Source organism: Lissotriton vulgaris, chromosome 10, assembly GCF_964263255.1.
Source record: "Lissotriton vulgaris chromosome 10, aLisVul1.2, whole genome shotgun sequence".
In the NCBI taxonomy this organism is placed as follows: Eukaryota; Metazoa; Chordata; class Amphibia; order Caudata; family Salamandridae; genus Lissotriton; species Lissotriton vulgaris.
Window position 1 is genome coordinate 1048059004 of NC_141698.1, and position 16760 is coordinate 1048075763.

The following is a 16760-nucleotide window of genomic DNA, read 5'->3' on the forward strand; positions in this document are numbered from 1 at the left end:
CAAAGACTAATGTAAGAATTTTCTTTTTTCATAGGCTGAGAATATATTTACTTGAATAATTCTAGCAAAAACGTATTTATACAAATAACTGATTTGTATGGTGTACTTACATAAATACTGCATCTTTCTCCACAACAAGAGCCGGAGCATTGAATGGAAACCCATACAGTTTCTGAACAATATATTTATATACAATATCAATATTTTTATTTTCTTTTATAGAAGTGTAAATAAGTGCTGCACCATCTGTGTAGATCAGTTAAAGAAAACATGTTAATCGTACATACCTATTAAGAACGATACACTTATGTAAATCACTGCACAGTAATTAAAAAGAAAAGCATTACATTGCTGTAACAGGCTAAAAAACTAAACTATCTGAGGCAATAGGATAAGCTTAATTTCACCAAACCTATAAACAAAAGGAACTTCTCATTCACTGTTGGCTGCCCTAAGAGTATGTGGTCCAGCAACATTCCAGCATGCACAGTAGATTGCAGAAAGTAACTTAAATTGATTGAATCTAGCACATAATATTTGCTCAACCATTTTAGTTCAGGAGCCTTGTTCTCCCATAGAAACCAAATGATTTAGCGCAGGTATACCCATTAGTAGGCTTCTAGATAGCTCAAATATCCCATCTCACAATCTGTTCTGGTTTGGTTGCCTCTACCGGTGTTGGAAAAGGTTTAATCTATTTTTCAGATCCGAATAGATGAAATCTTTTCCAACACAGGAACTTCTGCACAACCGATCAGACTCAATCCGAATTCTGCAAAATCTACCTTTCAAGCTTTGGAGAAATCGCTAAAGAAAGAAACCACAAAATGGTGGGAAGCTGCCAATCTTAAAAAGTATCTTGAAGCAGAGAGAATACTGAGAGGACTTTGGATTCTTACTTTTCCTACGGTAGAGACAACCAAACCAGAACAGATTGTGAGATGGGAAGAGAACTTGAGGGAGGCCTCCAATAATATGATACGCCAACTAATCGATATAGCAGAGGTAAACACATTAAGCATAAAAAGGAGGTAGATGATATCACAAAGAAAATAGAAGAATCCAACTGGGGTGAAATCACAACCAAAATACAACGAGATACTTAACAGAATAGTTGACGAATATGAAGAAAAACAGGAAATTTCGGAGAGATCAAATTGATTACCAGCATGGACGAGTATATACTTTTGCGAAACGCTATGACAATATCCCCAAAGGCATATCGACATCTTTGACAAGACAGACATATGACACAGTCACGAGTTCTGAGGCTGAATCTCCAGGAGCTGAAATCACAGCTACTACAACCAAAGTAGGAGTTCATTTTTTAGAGGAGGTCGTTTGGGCTTTCGGAATCAACCCAATCTGGATACCAGAACCCCACCTGAAAATACCCCAAGTGCTTCCATGCCAAGACCAACAGCAGGAGTAACAACCAGAGCGAGAAAGAAACAGGAAACAGAACCAAAGGAGCGATCAACTTAATGGTAAACATCTCGGACCACCATAATACTATTGCAAAGGAAGAGATTCTGAATAGGGATCTATCCTTTTGCCCAACTGCCTTCTGGGACTTAACCAAGACTATGATACACCTGTACAAATTCACACGAAAACTCAAGTTGATGTCCTTTTTCCGTAATAGACCACCAAACCAGAGGGATAACATCACACCAACTATCAGCTCTTTGTCAGTCAAGGATCTGGAAAACATACAGGCACTAACGAGCTTAGACAATGACCCGGGAGACCCGACAACTGCTCTGACACTAGAACAAGAATTGGGCATAGACACATCTTACCCCAACACCAGTAAGAAGACTACCAAATCCATCTTCTGTCCCCAATTACCACCAAGTAACACCATTGACTTATTCCACACCGCGGTCTCTAAAGACCCAACTGCTGAACATCTGAAATACCAAAAAAAGAAAAAAAGGTCTTCCCGACAACCTACCAAGGGCCGAAATTAAGACCCTCAAGGAACTAAAAAACCTCCCACAGGTGGAAATAAAGGAAGCAGATACGGGGGAAATGTAGTTCTACTACATACAGATGATTACATAGCAGAAGCCCAGAGACAACTGAATGACGCTACTCGCTATAAAGAACTACCATTTAATCCAACAATCAAAATACAAGGAAACCTAAAAAAGAAATTAGGCTCATGGTATTCCAAAAACCTGTTAACCCTTGTGGAACGAAAGGAACTCTAAGTGGAACATCCAACAACACCAACACTATATCTTCTACCCAAAATACATAAAAGTAAAGTCAATCCACCAGAAAGACCAATCATTGCTGGCATTAATTCTATATGCTCAAAACTGGGTGAGTACATTGACGATCAGCTACAACCACTCATGAAGGACCTACCATCATATATTAGGGACACTAAGGATATTCTCCTTAAACTAAATTATATCCCATGGAATGACGACGGTCTTCTGGCCACAATTAATGTGGTTAGCTTTTACACCTCGATTCGCCACAAACATGGACTAGAGGCACTTCAGAAATCCTTGGCTACTAAATCACTCGATTTCTTAGAGTCTAATGAGATGATCCTTTAAATGCTCCCCTTTTTCTCCAACGAACAATTTTTTCACTTTCAATTCCAAATACTATCTACAGACCCCAGGCAGTGCAATGGGAGCCAAATTTGCACCCCCTTATGCCTGCATTCTCACGGGGCTTGTTGAAAAATACTGGCTATGGGATGATAAGTTTGCAGAATACACCACCCATATAACATTTTGTGGGTGTTACATCAACGATATTCTATGCATCTGGCAGGGTCAGAAGCCTTGCTAAAAGAGTTCATACACAAGATCGACATAAACAGATGGAACATTCCAACAACTAGTAACATCTCAGCCAGCCAAATAGACTTCTTAGACATAACTATATATGTGGATGACAACAAATTGCAAACCAGGACATTTCGCAAACCCACATCTGCCAATTCCATACTCCGGGCGGATAGCGGTCACCCACACAAAACCATTGATAATAATCCTAAAGGGGAATATCAACGAACGAGAAGAAACTGCAGCAAAGGTCTATAAATTGAGTTCCGATCTCCTAACCAAAAGATTTCTCAATCGGGGATACCCCATAAAACTCCGGGAGGAGACGGCTAAGGATTGCGAAAAACTGTCAAGAGAAGATCTACTCAAACCTAGAGAGGCCGCAGAAAACAAGATACCCAGTAAAATCAGGTGCCTAACGGATTACCACAATGGACATCATTGCATCACAAAGACACTGAAGAGACACTGGTACTTCATGACAAGTAACTCATCACTAACTGACCAAATGGAGGAATTACCCCAAATGGGCTTTAGGAGAGCCAAGAATCTCAAATTTTGTGCAAATCAGAATTCAAGGATAAAAGTACCAAACCAAAGACTTACTTCCTTACTAAACCCTGTGGTTTCTACATCTGCCATGATTGCAATGTGTGCAAACTGGGAGCGAATAAACAAAAAGAATACCAACATGACTCACACACCACCATCCAAATCATGGATTGGATTACCTGTACGTCGACGTATGTAATCTATATCATAATCTGCCCCTGTAACAAAATCTATATAGGGAGCACCATCTGGGCACTGAAAACAAGAATCATGGAACACTACCGCAATATCAACAAAGAAGAGATGGAACCACCGCTACCTGAACACTTCCAAGAATTTCATCCACATAACAAGACCTTAAAATTCTTTGGACTGGAAACAGTTAAACCAGCTTCCAGAGGTGGAAATCGGGAACGGACCATGAGACGCAGAGAAAGTGAATACATCATGCATCTAAACGCCACCACTTTTGGACTTAATAAAGATGCAGAGATGCATTATTGGCTGTACTAAGAAGGGGGCGCCTTGCATGCGGATGCCCTAGTGAGAAAGAAACAGCTTATCGACAAGAGCTCAAACCAACACGCATAGACCTATATTCATTATGTCTGCCATTTTCCGTAGCTTCTGTGTTTTTTACATCAATTTTGCGATTCATTGTCTCACGTGTAGTGATCTATTTTGGGGACTACCATGGGCCTCTATCATCTTTTTCTTCATCATTCCTCTTTGCCACTACCTACCCTCACAGATTCCATAGCAAATGAAATGTACCTCCATTGGGACCGAATGCTGCAACACACATAAGTACCGTCATTTCCTGGTTTGTTTTTCCTTTCAGAATCGCAGTTTTTCAAATGAGTAGAATTTTATCCCACCAGCTATGCACTTTACTTAGCCAGTTCCTTTTAGTAAATCATAATTAATCCTTCCTTTCCGGACTACCTTTATGACCTTGATGCCCCTCCATTACCATTGGGTTTATAATCAGAATTCTTTTTCAATACTATTTCTATGACCCTACAGCGTCATCTGCTATTACAGTAACTCTTCAGTGGCCCTTGCATCTTGCCACGCGTCAGAATGACTAATCAGTCTCTGACGTCAGAACAGGAGTCAGAATATAATTGACGGCGGGGAACGGAAATCCTCTTGTTCCAGGACCGCAGAAACTTAACACCGGCCTTCTAGAGGTAAGATACGAACTTGAACATAGGTACAAGCTTTAAGGCTCCAAGCGATTTTAAGGCAGTCCTTAAATATCTTAGTTAGTGCTCATGTTTAACGCGCGGCTGCATACCCGGGCGTTTTAACTTTGTTTACACTTTACGAGTCAAATTAGGCTGACCAACCGTCCGTGAAATTCACGGACAGTCAGTGAATTTACTGTTGTGTCCGTTGTCCGTGAAGGAAGTTTCCACGGACAGCATTTGTCCGTAATTTTTGTCTTGGGGCTGGGTGGCTCTCTACAGGGGCCAAAGGGCAAATGTTCAGCAGTTGAGATGGGTCAGCTCAGGCAGAAGTGGGTCTCCTGTGCAGTGAATCAGAGGGAGAGGCAGCCTGCGGTTCCTGCGGTATGATATTTGTATAAATAATTCAAATATTTGCTTAATAGCAATTTAACATGACATAGAAAGGTTGATGTCGAAAAGAGGTGCAAGGACAAGTTTCAATCTGTCTCAGTAATGTTTATATTTCAAAACATACGTTGTTTAATCGTACAGTCAATATATAGTTTGTCACAGAAACATGTGAAAAACACAACATAAACTTTACGGGTGCACAGTGTCCCAAGTGTATACATATGAAACCAAAAGAAATTTTAACAACACACAAATAAACATACAAATAGCGGTTTCTTATAGGATGACCAATTAAAGAAAATTACCCAAATATTGATAAATAATTTTAACTAGTGACTATATCTAGTCATAGACACTGTTTGTAGGTTCAATTCCTTATAGCGTCGACGGCGTTTCAACCCTTGAGAATATGGGTCTCATCAGGACAGGACAAATGGGGACATCTACAATTAAAACGGAGTGAAAATTAAGTGTTGGAAGTGACAAATTCGTAATTTTAATCAACGTATATTGGGGATCAATGTACCTGTATAGAGACTTGTAATCACCCATGCGTGATGGAAAGGATAAAATTGACTTACAGGTAGCCCAGTCGGGTACTGTTGTCATGTGTAGGACAAAAATTAGGGGTTAGCGTCAAGGAAACAAGGTAGTACTCATTCATTTACATTTTATGTGAATGATTGTAAAAAGAGCACACTACTCACCACTGTCGTGGTCAGCGACTCAGGGTAATGAATTCCGCTCTCCAGAGAGTTTTTTCAAAAATAATAATGGCTACAGGACAATGCCTGGAAATGTTGCGTTAGCACCCAATGGTGCTAGGATCAACAGCCACGTAATAGGTTATTATTTCCTGCAGGACGGTGCCTGGTGAGGAAAGCGAATATCATATAAGTAACGCGATGTACCAAATGGGAAAGGTACGATTGGCAAGCAATCGCGGGAGAGATATCCTACCTGAAAGGATCTTCAGCTGCTCAATGGCGTCTCCGTGGATCGGTAGTGCGGAGGCTGTCTGCACTACCGGGTATAGACGCTTGCAGACCTGACGGGGAGAGTGACGAAAACTCGATCCGCCGCAAGGTCTGGTAATAGAATGTCGAGTGTGTTACAGGGGTGTAAGGGCTAATCGGCATTCATGTGACAGCCCTTAGACATAGCTAAAATAGCTGTGAGGCATATTTGTGGAATAGCATACGAGGACAATATTATGACTAATGCTACCCTATATATAGTATAGCACTATTACGTTCAAGATATTACATCACTTTGTATTTGATCATCTAGACACATTAATTTTCAACATGTAACAATTCACAATTAATATATAGCACAAGATGACTTATCATTACTAATATACAATGTGCAATCATGTATATAGAAGCAAGTAATATAAGAACCAATAAAGAAAGCTTCAACGCTGCAATGGATCAGAACAGCCTGAATGATCTAAACAGAGAGACAGGCAATGATAGTATATTCACAAGGAAAAAAGGGGGGATTTCTACAGGTTAGTTTCTGATACTGGATACATATCCTCTCCATTCATCCGCTGAATTCAGACCATGATTAATGGAGTCAATTCTTTCAATCCAGTGACATTCCCTGCGTTGTAGAATTTGTGCGATATCACCTCCTCTGTCGGGCATGGTTATGGTATCAATCACTTTCTATGTCATGTTAAATTGCTATTAAGCAAATATTTATATCTCACAGAGGCACTCAGATATGAGATGCTAGTAATAAAGTCCATCCAAACAAATCTTCCCGACCACTTCTCTCACCACACATGCTTGCTCAGGACATGAACTGCAAACAAAATATGAGACTGAACAACCCAGTGCAGTAACCATATAAGTAGATTATGATCATATGAAATAATACCGAGAGACCTGCAGAGTTGCTCAAAACTGTGTGCATACCGAAAAAACGTGAAGTGCATGATTGTCTCAAACTAATATAAACTTATTTTGACTTGTACGTATGTTGATTGTCTATTAACTTATATACTATTGCGCGACTTCCTCTGATGTGTCTGTAAAACGTACCTTTTGTTCCAAATTTTTGTCCTGAATTTTGACCTTCTGTCCTGAATTTTTGTCCTGAATTTTGACCCTTTGTCCTGAATTTTTACACTCACCGTCCTGAATTTGCCCCCATGCCAGTTGGTCACCCTACGAGTCATCCGTCTATTGCGACTTTCTCTCTCCCTTGAACCATAATAATAGCGCATCGGAGGGCTCGGAGGGTGATATATTTAGCCTTTGCCTGGCCACTTTCATTTCGTGGCTTCGTCCCAGCACGTCCCTTGACCTCTGTTCTCCTTATGTTTCTTGTGCGCCCCTAATTTACGAACGGGCTACCGGCAGCACTACCTGCGTTCAGCTGCAATGACCGCCGCCCCTCCCTTGGCCTCCTAGTTTAATTACACATAAGCGCTTCTTTCCCACACGCAACGTGATTGAATAGTAATCTTGCATATGGTCTCTACCCTAGAATTATTAATTCTACCTGCCCCAACACCTGACTTTTGGTAAGCACTTACTACATTAAACTAAATGTAACCACTCTACTCACATTACGGTATATTGAACTGTTTGTTAAGTTATGAATGCCTTATTTAACTGTGCCTCTGACCCATTACCAAATGCGAATCTTCCTTCACTTTGAAATTAGCCATAATAGCTGGAACTATATCTACTTTTATACCTCCTTGTATGGAACTATGGAGCATGACTCTTTGCTTATTAACTTTGTCTCATTTAGGCTCACATGACGAACGTAGATGTTGTAGTTGTTTCAAATTTGGTATACTTCAATACCAGTTCCAACAGTTTTATGCTTTATTTCCAATTGCTTAATAGTATGTCAATCATGTACTCCGTGTATTTAGACTCACATGACAAACGTACATGATGCAACTTGTTTCAAATGTGGTATGCTTCAATACCAGTTCCAACAGTCGTATACTGCAATTGCTCAATAATATGCCAATCATGTACTCCATGTTGATTGAATCTTTCCCCATGCAACAGTTAAATAACCGTACATTGATCTATTGTAATTCGCTAGCTCACTGTGTCCACCTACTTTTGAATCAATATGCTCTAATATTTCTCCTTTCTTCCCTTTTCCTGTTTCTTCTTTCTTCATTTCTTCTTCCTGTAGGAGAGTAGGGTCTGCAATCCTATGATCACCCCAGATTTTTGCTTTTTGCTTCACTGGTTTACGACTTCTTTGGCTGTGGGCCTGCTAATCAGACCCACAGCCTTGCTGTTCTCTCACTAAATTGACACGTGTACCTTAGGTGCATTATCCAATTGGTACTGGGCCACCTTATCAGACCCTGTAACTCAGGGCATAGGTGTACCCAGGGCCTACCAGGGGCTGCAGCATGTATTATGCCACCCCTGGCTGGCCATCTAAATCTGACACAACTGGCTGCACGACAGCTGGGGCAAGGTGGTGTAATCACCCTTTGCTTTAGATATAGTATACCTATATCTAACCCTAAAATGGACACACAGATTCCTATCAGTCACTCCTATGGCAGGCCTTGACAATCCTGAAGGCAGAGTGCTTGGAATCGTGTGAGATGGTGCTCTGGCATGAGCTGAGCCCGTTTGCAGCTTGCGGAACCAAGTCCTAATAGCTGTTCCATGATAACGCATACCATATACTCTTAAGTGCATTATAATCCTCGCGGTTAAATGCCATCTCTGGTATCGCTTTATCAAAACATGTCGAGTAAGGTGTCATACGAATTGGAATACTAACCCCTCGCCAATTCTGGCGACGGGGTTAGCATTCCACCCTTCTAGAGGGACACGACATGTATGTAACTGTGAACCCCGGTTAAAGTTAACTCGAGCCTTAGCATCACAAAATGGATGCTGCCACCACAGACACAAGTCTGACCCCCTGCAGCTGGGAGTCCTTCCAGCGAGGGAGGCTTGGACAAAGGGTTTCCTGTCAGGGGCGGTGCTAGCACCATCCCAGACAGGGTTTTGTGTATCCTGGGTAGGCAGGGCTTTAGAGGAAGGTGACTGCAAGTGGCACCCCGGTGCTCACTATGCATCTGCCGGTTAGAACCAGTTCCAGGGGCACACCAGCCCCTGAGCTGGGGAAAGTCCGGCATGGGAGAGGGGTGTAACCACCCCCCTTCCTGGTCCCACCCCTAGGGCAGGACCTAGTCGCGTACCTGATGTAAATATATAATTTACCGTCTTAATTTCTATGCAGGTAAGTACTTTAATCAATAACTCAAATCGGAAAGAAAAAAACAGAGTCCGTGGTGTTAGAGTTCTTAGGGGTTTTATTCCTTAAAAAGGAATGGTCAAGACCTGGATATCATGTTCTTCCCACCACAGGGGTGGAAGAAGGGATAGAGCGCTACATTTTATTGACAATACATAGCTTATATACTTAATTTGCATCATAGAAAGCAATGCAGTAGGCGTAACAGCTGAGAGAAGACAAGATAACAGTATCCACGTGTTACTAGTACGTAATCAGAAGGCGTGGACTAGGCGTGAACTAGAGGTGTGTGTTAGAAACGTCACAGGTAGGTGTCACAAGGGGGTGGCACTAAACAGAAATGTTGCAATGTCAGCAGAAATCGGAAGCTTGGATGCGCGCGCAGCTGCATGACGTGTGATTGACGTGAAACTGGAGGGTGCAGGGGACTTGACATTTACACTGACGGAAAGAGACAGAAGTCTGGCATGTCAGATCAACTCGTACTTCTATCATATCTGATATCTGATGTTTGGGAACCATATTATCTGGACGGAAAAGGTCTCTGGGGCAGAAGCTATTCTATACTGACTATGAATGCGTGTATAAGCGCCTAAGTGTCTGCATGAGAAGCGTGGGGGCATGGGCCTTTCATGGGAGCATGGTAACGGAGGCTTTGAATTACTTGCACGGAGACAGGTCGGCCCTTTGCTCTGCAGCTGAGGGGGATGTTTACTGAAACCAGTAGGCAGGAATGTATTTTCGAGGAGCGGAACAGATAATTCGAAGGTTGTAGTCAGTCTTGGCAGGCAGCAGGCTAAGCTGAGCGCGGGGGGCCGCGCTGGGAGTAAGTCAGAGTTCACGGGTACAGAGGCAGCCTGGGCTGAGGCTTTCAGAGTCAGAAGCCAGAAAAAAGGCTCGATGGCAGAAATTCAGGGCCTACTTTGCCAGAGCTGAAAAACGTGTAAAGTACACTACAAAAAGACGTTGGCATAGCATACTTAGGAACGGACTATTTAACCCATTCAGGGTGGATCTGAAAGAGGACATGTTAACGTTGGACGCAAATGTATTTGCGTCTTCATAGCTGGCACAGGAGGGAAGTTACATGCACTTTAAGCTGGTACATGGAGACGGTGGGGTACTCGCTAGGGAACACAACTTGACCAATAATTTATATTTCCTCATTCCCTCCTTGTTCCCTACGGACCCTTCATGATATATCGATCCTCATGAATCAATCAGTTTGTTCTTGTAACATCATTTGCTCTTCTTTCTTCCTCTCACGTTTTGAGAGGAAACTGGAATGTTCAATACAAGATGTGGCACACAGTCCACAAATCGCTGGCCCACACTGTAAGCACAGGCAGCAACTGAATACTAGGACTAGGCCAATGCCTAGGAAGGATAGGATCTTCCATCCCCAAGCGGTTAACGTTGTCCAGAACCAACCGGACCAAGTCCAGGTGCCTGGATTCTGATGTATCTGATTTGCAATTTTATGGAGACGTGTAATAGCTTGATATACAGATGGTGCGTTTTGTGGAATGAAAACACAGCAACTTGACCCGATGACCTTACAGGCTCCACCTCTATCTGCCAAGATGACGTCAATAACAAGACGATTCTGAAGAACAACAACCCGCATGGCGGACTGCTCTTCTGTTAAGTTACCTAGGGCGGAGGCAGTTTCATTCACTACTGCTTCAAGAGTTCTAGTTAATCTGCGTATTAGTTTACTATTTTGGACAGGGCCTAAAAAGAAAAAGAATCCTTTATTAAAGTCTGTGTATTGCTCCCATGCCGTTTCAGTGTAATCGACAAGTGAGACATCTCTTCTGAGTCTATTCTTTACTAGATTTGTATTTCTGTGATAATCAGGAGGAGCTAGAAAAACAGGTGGCAGAAGGAATGCAATGTAACAGGTACCATCCCAATCTGGAGGTAAACGTATGTATGCGGTATGACCACAAACAAAATAGGAATGACTGGTAGTTTTAAAGGACGATTTACCATGATCACTGAATTCGACCACAGTAGTACATTTACTATGACCTAAGTGTACTGAACCTTTCTTACTGACACATAATTCACCAGTGACGGGTAATACTGACATAGCGGGCAGAACTGGTGCAGCTTCGGACTCAACAGTAAGAATCATAAGGTTAATTGTGTAATTACCTAATCCATATACTTCATTTTCTAGATCAGTTCCTATTCTAGTAGGGAGTCCCTCCTTATCGGGGGAACAGACGTCGAGCAGGACCAAGTTCAAGTTTCCCCAAACCCAGCCCCCATCGAAAACAGCAATATCAGGATCTAAGGAATTAATTATTTTAAACCATGCACCACAGGAGCCATTGTGAGTGAACGGGTACGGAAAGAGGGGCAGAGCTCCCTTGTAATTCTGGTAGGGAGGGAGTCGGCCACATATCCAGCAGTTTGTAGCATTATTAGTCTGATGGGAATGATGTAGCATACTAATGAATGTGTTGTTGCGCAGCGCAAGTCTGTAAGAAAGTTCATGTGGAGGTAACTCGCTAAAAGAATGTTCAGCAGAAACATTGTAAGCAGATTGTTCACGCTTGAAAATAGGGTAATAGATAGGGAGAAGTATGCTTGCAACAATAATTAGAAGACTTAGAAAAAACATTATTAACAATGTCACTATACAGTGACTACGCAGTGATTTGCAATAGGTACGTTTCTTGAGTTGTCTCTCTCTCTCTCTCTATCTCGATCTAGGGGATACATGTCAGAAACTATTTAACCGATTCACCTAGGGGAGGACTTAAACAATTAAACTGTCTGACTTGCTAGATCGAAGCTTGAGTCGATACTCCTCTTGGGGAGTTTTCTCTCGTTCGGAAATTTTAAAGTCACTAGGCTTGATACAGTCTTTGGTGGGGGTGGACGAGTCTAGATCTTGTTTCAGTTCGTTGCATTTTTTAACATGACTCGTGTGGACCCACCCCTTTCTTCCTTCAACCTTTACTGCGGTCCTCGTAAGAAGGACGGTCTTTGGCTCCTTCCAGCGGGGCTCCAACGGACTTTTCCTGTCGAAGTTCCGTATTAAAATCAGATCGCCAGGACGGACATCATGTGGCTTTACATCAGTGTTGTCAGGGAAGGCTGCGGCAACCTGTGAACGACATGATTGGAGTGCAGACATCAAGGAGGCAAGGTAATCTGTCAACATATTGCAATCAACATCAGTAATTTTCTTCGGAATGGGCGTCCCCCACATATTCGGTGGTCTGCCGAAGATCACTTCGTACGGGGATAGTCCTGATCTCGAGTGGGCAACCATCCTCATATAGAACAGTGCCACTGGCAGGGCGACTATCCAGTCGACCCCTTTCTCTTGACATATTTTAGCAAGGCGTGTCTTTAATGTCTGATTATGCCTTTCTACAAGGCCTGCGGCTTCGGGATGTCGGACACAATGGAATTTCCACTGATATCCTAGCAATAAGGAAACTTCTTTCATTAATTCGGATGAGAATGGCTGTCCGTTATCTGAGTACACGACACGAGGCATGCCGTACCGTGGGAAGAATTCACGAACCAACTGCCTGGCAGTGGTCGGGGCAGTATAGTCTGGGACTGGATATGCTTCGGACCAACGGGAAAGTGCACAAACAATTACGAGGACATATTTAAATCCTCGACAACGGTCCATCTGGATATAATCCATCTGGAGGACTTCAAAAGGGTGATCGGGAAGATGAAATCCACCTTGCTCTACAGGGACGCTTTTACCTGGATTGAACTGACAACAGATCATGCAAGTACGCACTTTCTGTTTTGCTGCTGCTCGTAAGTGTTTATTGCTCCAAAGATTTTGTAAACTGTCTAACATCGCTTTTTCTCCTAGGTGTGCTGGACTATGTGCTGTATTGATCATGACTTGAACCATAGAATCAGGGAGAAACCATTTAGATTTTCCCTTCGTCATCCAACCTTGATCTGTCTGGATCCCTCCTAGTTCAATCCATTTCTTTATTTCATCTGGGGTAGCATGTGTCTGAATATCTATAACATCTAGTGTGGGATCCCTGACTGTCATACAATTTGTCGGTCCTATTGTCTTTGTCACATCGGTTGTCTGAGTGTGAGTCAGTGCTGTATGTTTTGCTGTCTGGTCTGCCAGGTCGTTACCCTGGGAAACAGAATCTGTAACTTTAGTATGTGCTTTACACTTCATGACGGATATGCCTGAAGGCAGATGTATTGCTTCTAACAGTGCTTGAATGAGGGGACCGTGTTGGATCTTGGCACCATGAGAGGTCAGAAAACCTCGTTCTTGCCATAACATGCCGAAGTCGTGTACAACTCCGAACGCATAACGGGAATCAGTGTATATGTTGACATTTCTGTTCTTGGCTAGAATACAGGCTCGGGTCAGAGCAATAAGCTCTGCTGCTTGAGCAGACAGTGTGTCAATACGATGTGTTTCTTTAACTTCGGTTTCAGTGGTCACTGCATATGCGGCCACTAATTCTCCTGTACTTGTTCTCATACATGAACCGTCCACATAAAGTGTCAGGTCTGGATTTGTCAATGGAACATCTGTTAAGTCTCGTCGTGGCTTTGTTACTGCATTAATGATCTCTATACAATCATGCGGGGCTGGATCTGTCATAATTGTAGGTAACAGTGTTGCGGGGTTCAGAATGCTGCAGCGCCTAATTTCTATGTGTGGCTGGAAAAGCGTCAATTCATAACCTGTCAGTCGTGCTATAGTCAAGTGTTGAGTCTGGGTTCTGTTTAACAGAACCTCTACAGAGTGTGGAACTTGTACTGTTAACTGATGTCCTAAAACAATTGAATCGCTCTGTCTGATTGCTAATGCTGTTGCTGCTACTGACTTTAAGCACGCAGGGAGTGCCTGGGCTACTGAATCCAATGTACTTGAAAAATAAGCGCAAGGCTTATGTGAACCTGCTTGATCTTGAGTGAGGACAGACAATGCTGTACCATCACGTTCTGTAACAAAAAGTGTAAACGTTTTGCTGTAACATGGTGTCGCTAAAACTGGTGCTTGACATAATGCTTTCTTTAGTTCCTCAAAGGCTTGTGTATGTTCCTGAGTCCAAGGGAGGACAGTCGAAGTCGCTGCCTCCTGTGTCGTTAACTGGATGAGTGGTTTAGCTAGAAATGCATATTGAGGAATCCATTGTCTGCAGTACGAGGTGAGGCCTATGAAGGCCCGCACTTCCTTTTGTGTCTGAGGTCGTGGCATATTTACAATTAACTGAATGCGATCGGGAGTGAGCTGTCTCCCCACTTTGGACAGCAAGTGACCCAAGTACACAACTTGCTGAACACAGAATTGTAGCTTCGAAGGAGACACCTTGTGTCCCTTGTCGGCCAGAAAATTTAAGACTGTCAGTGATGCTTGTTCGCATTCGGGCTCACTTCGTGCGGTGATCAGCAGATCATCGACGTATTGCAGTAAAGCGGTGTTAACTGGCATTTGAATACAATCTAGTTGTCTTTTCAGAGCTTGACTATAGATGCTGGGGCTTTCTGTGAATCCTTGAGGTGCGCGGGAAAATTTGAAACTTCGTCCATTTAAACTGAATCCGAAAAGGTATTGGCTCTCTGGGTCAATAGGTACACTAAAGAAGGCGTTCTTGAGATCAATTACAGTAAAGAACGTTGCTTCTGAATCAATAGCAGTCAATAGGGAAGAGATATCGGGGACCACAGGGTACTGTGGTACAATACATTTATTCAGCTCTCTTAGATCAATCACCAGCCGATATACTGGCGGTGCATTGGGATCAGTACGTTTAAGAATTGGAATGATGGGTGAATTACAGATATTGGAGTCGGTCTCTACGACCACTCCTTGGGCAATGAGCTCTTCAATGATTTCCAGTAAAGCCACTACAGCATCGGGCGGTAACTTGTATTGTCTGATTCGCGGTAGAACAACTCCTGTCTTGAGTGTAACACGGTATGGTGTGATATGCATACAACCTACATCAGTTGGGCCTGTTGCCCACAAGTGATCTGGTACATTTTTCAATCTGACATCGAATTCTCGTAAGACATAATGGCCCTTGAAATCCCGCAGAAAGAGTCTAACCCCCTCCGGGGAACAGCAGATTATAGCTCCTAGAGCCTTCAACGTTTTAATTCCTAACAGATTTTCTGGGCATGATTTCGTAAGTAACAAATCTGTAACACGTGATAATGGACCCACAGCCAGGGGAACTGGTTCAGATACTTCATTTACAATGGGCTGTCCTGAAAAACCAAGGGAAACATTCTGTGAGCCTGAGAGGGGTGCCCCTGGAACTTCATTATGACTGATCGTTGTGCGGCTTGCCCCTGTGTCAATTAAAAACTTTCTGTCTTTTCCCAATACTTGACTGTGTACATAAGGACCCTCTTGATCTACAGGAATTTCAATAAGAGGCAAGCCAAACTCCCTCTCTAGGCTGTTTCATGTGTATCGTTGATACTCAGGGTAAGCAGATTGGGCATACTGGTACATCTGTTGGGAAACTTGTTGAGTCGAGGCAGTGGGCTGTGGTACTGCTACTGGCTGTGCTGTATGAGATGTAGCATGCATAGGCTGTGTGTTCTGCATGGGCTGTACATTCTGTGAAGTCTGTTGCTGAACCTGATCTTGTCTAGGTGGATGCGGTCTCTCTTTAGTTTTTCCTGTTGATATGTTATGTTTCAGAACTGGACATTCATGTACGTAGTGGCCTGGCTGCTTACAATAGTTGCATGTCCCTTTAACGGGAGCTGCCGAATGATTTGTCTGGGTCGTACCCTTTCTGTTTCCGTCGGTATGGACCGACTGGGCTACTAACATTTTCATTTTCGTGTCTTTCATGCGTTTCTGTTCCTGATCCTGTTCTTCTCTAATTCTATTCTGATGGTATTGTAACATTTGTAACATCTGGGATGGCGTATTTGCTTGCCATGTACTCTCAACCTTGTATACACGATTCTTGACTGCTAACAGGGAATTCTCAACTAACTTTGATACAAAAAGATGCGGGTACGACTCGCTACTTGGTTTAAGACCACTATTAATAATAAAACATTTCTCGAATCTTGAATAAAAGTCACTAGTATCTTCGTCGGGTTTCTGTTTACATGCTGAGATTCAATCCCAGTCTTCTTTTCTAGTTGTCAATAATCTTGGCAGAACCTGCACTATCAAACCTGGTAATGCTTTAGTTTTCTCCCCAAGGCCTACCCCTGGGACACGTTTGTTCTCTTCATCTTCTATTACTGCCCATGCAATCTTTTTGTCTCCCACCTCCCATTCTTTTTCCTTGAGTTTCTCGTAGATGCCCGTGGGCAGCAGTACCTTTAACATTTTCATGATATCTTCATATGTGTAATCCCCCATCAGTAACATACCTTTAAGTTCTCTGTGAAAACCTGCAGGGTCTTTATCATGGCAGGGTACTAGTTTCTTCATTTCTAACAGTTCTAACTTAGTCAGTGGCGTGTGTACATACACGCGTTTCAGGGTACGATCTTCACCCATAACTGGATGTACCTCTCGTAAGGGGTTCTGACTTTCAAGACCATGCAGACGCTC

General features: G+C 42.8%; 1 protein-coding gene across 1 annotated transcript in view; it reads right to left on the reverse strand.

The window, feature by feature from the left end:
- The window catches only part of DYNC1LI1 (dynein cytoplasmic 1 light intermediate chain 1), a 398524-nt gene that overhangs the window by 244588 nt on the left and 137176 nt on the right, over positions 1-16760 (reverse strand). Inside the window, exon 7 of the mRNA XM_086942104.1 lies at positions 111-246. Coding sequence (XP_086798230.1) covers positions 111-246 — 136 coding nt within the window. The remainder of the gene's footprint in view (positions 1-110; positions 247-16760) is intronic.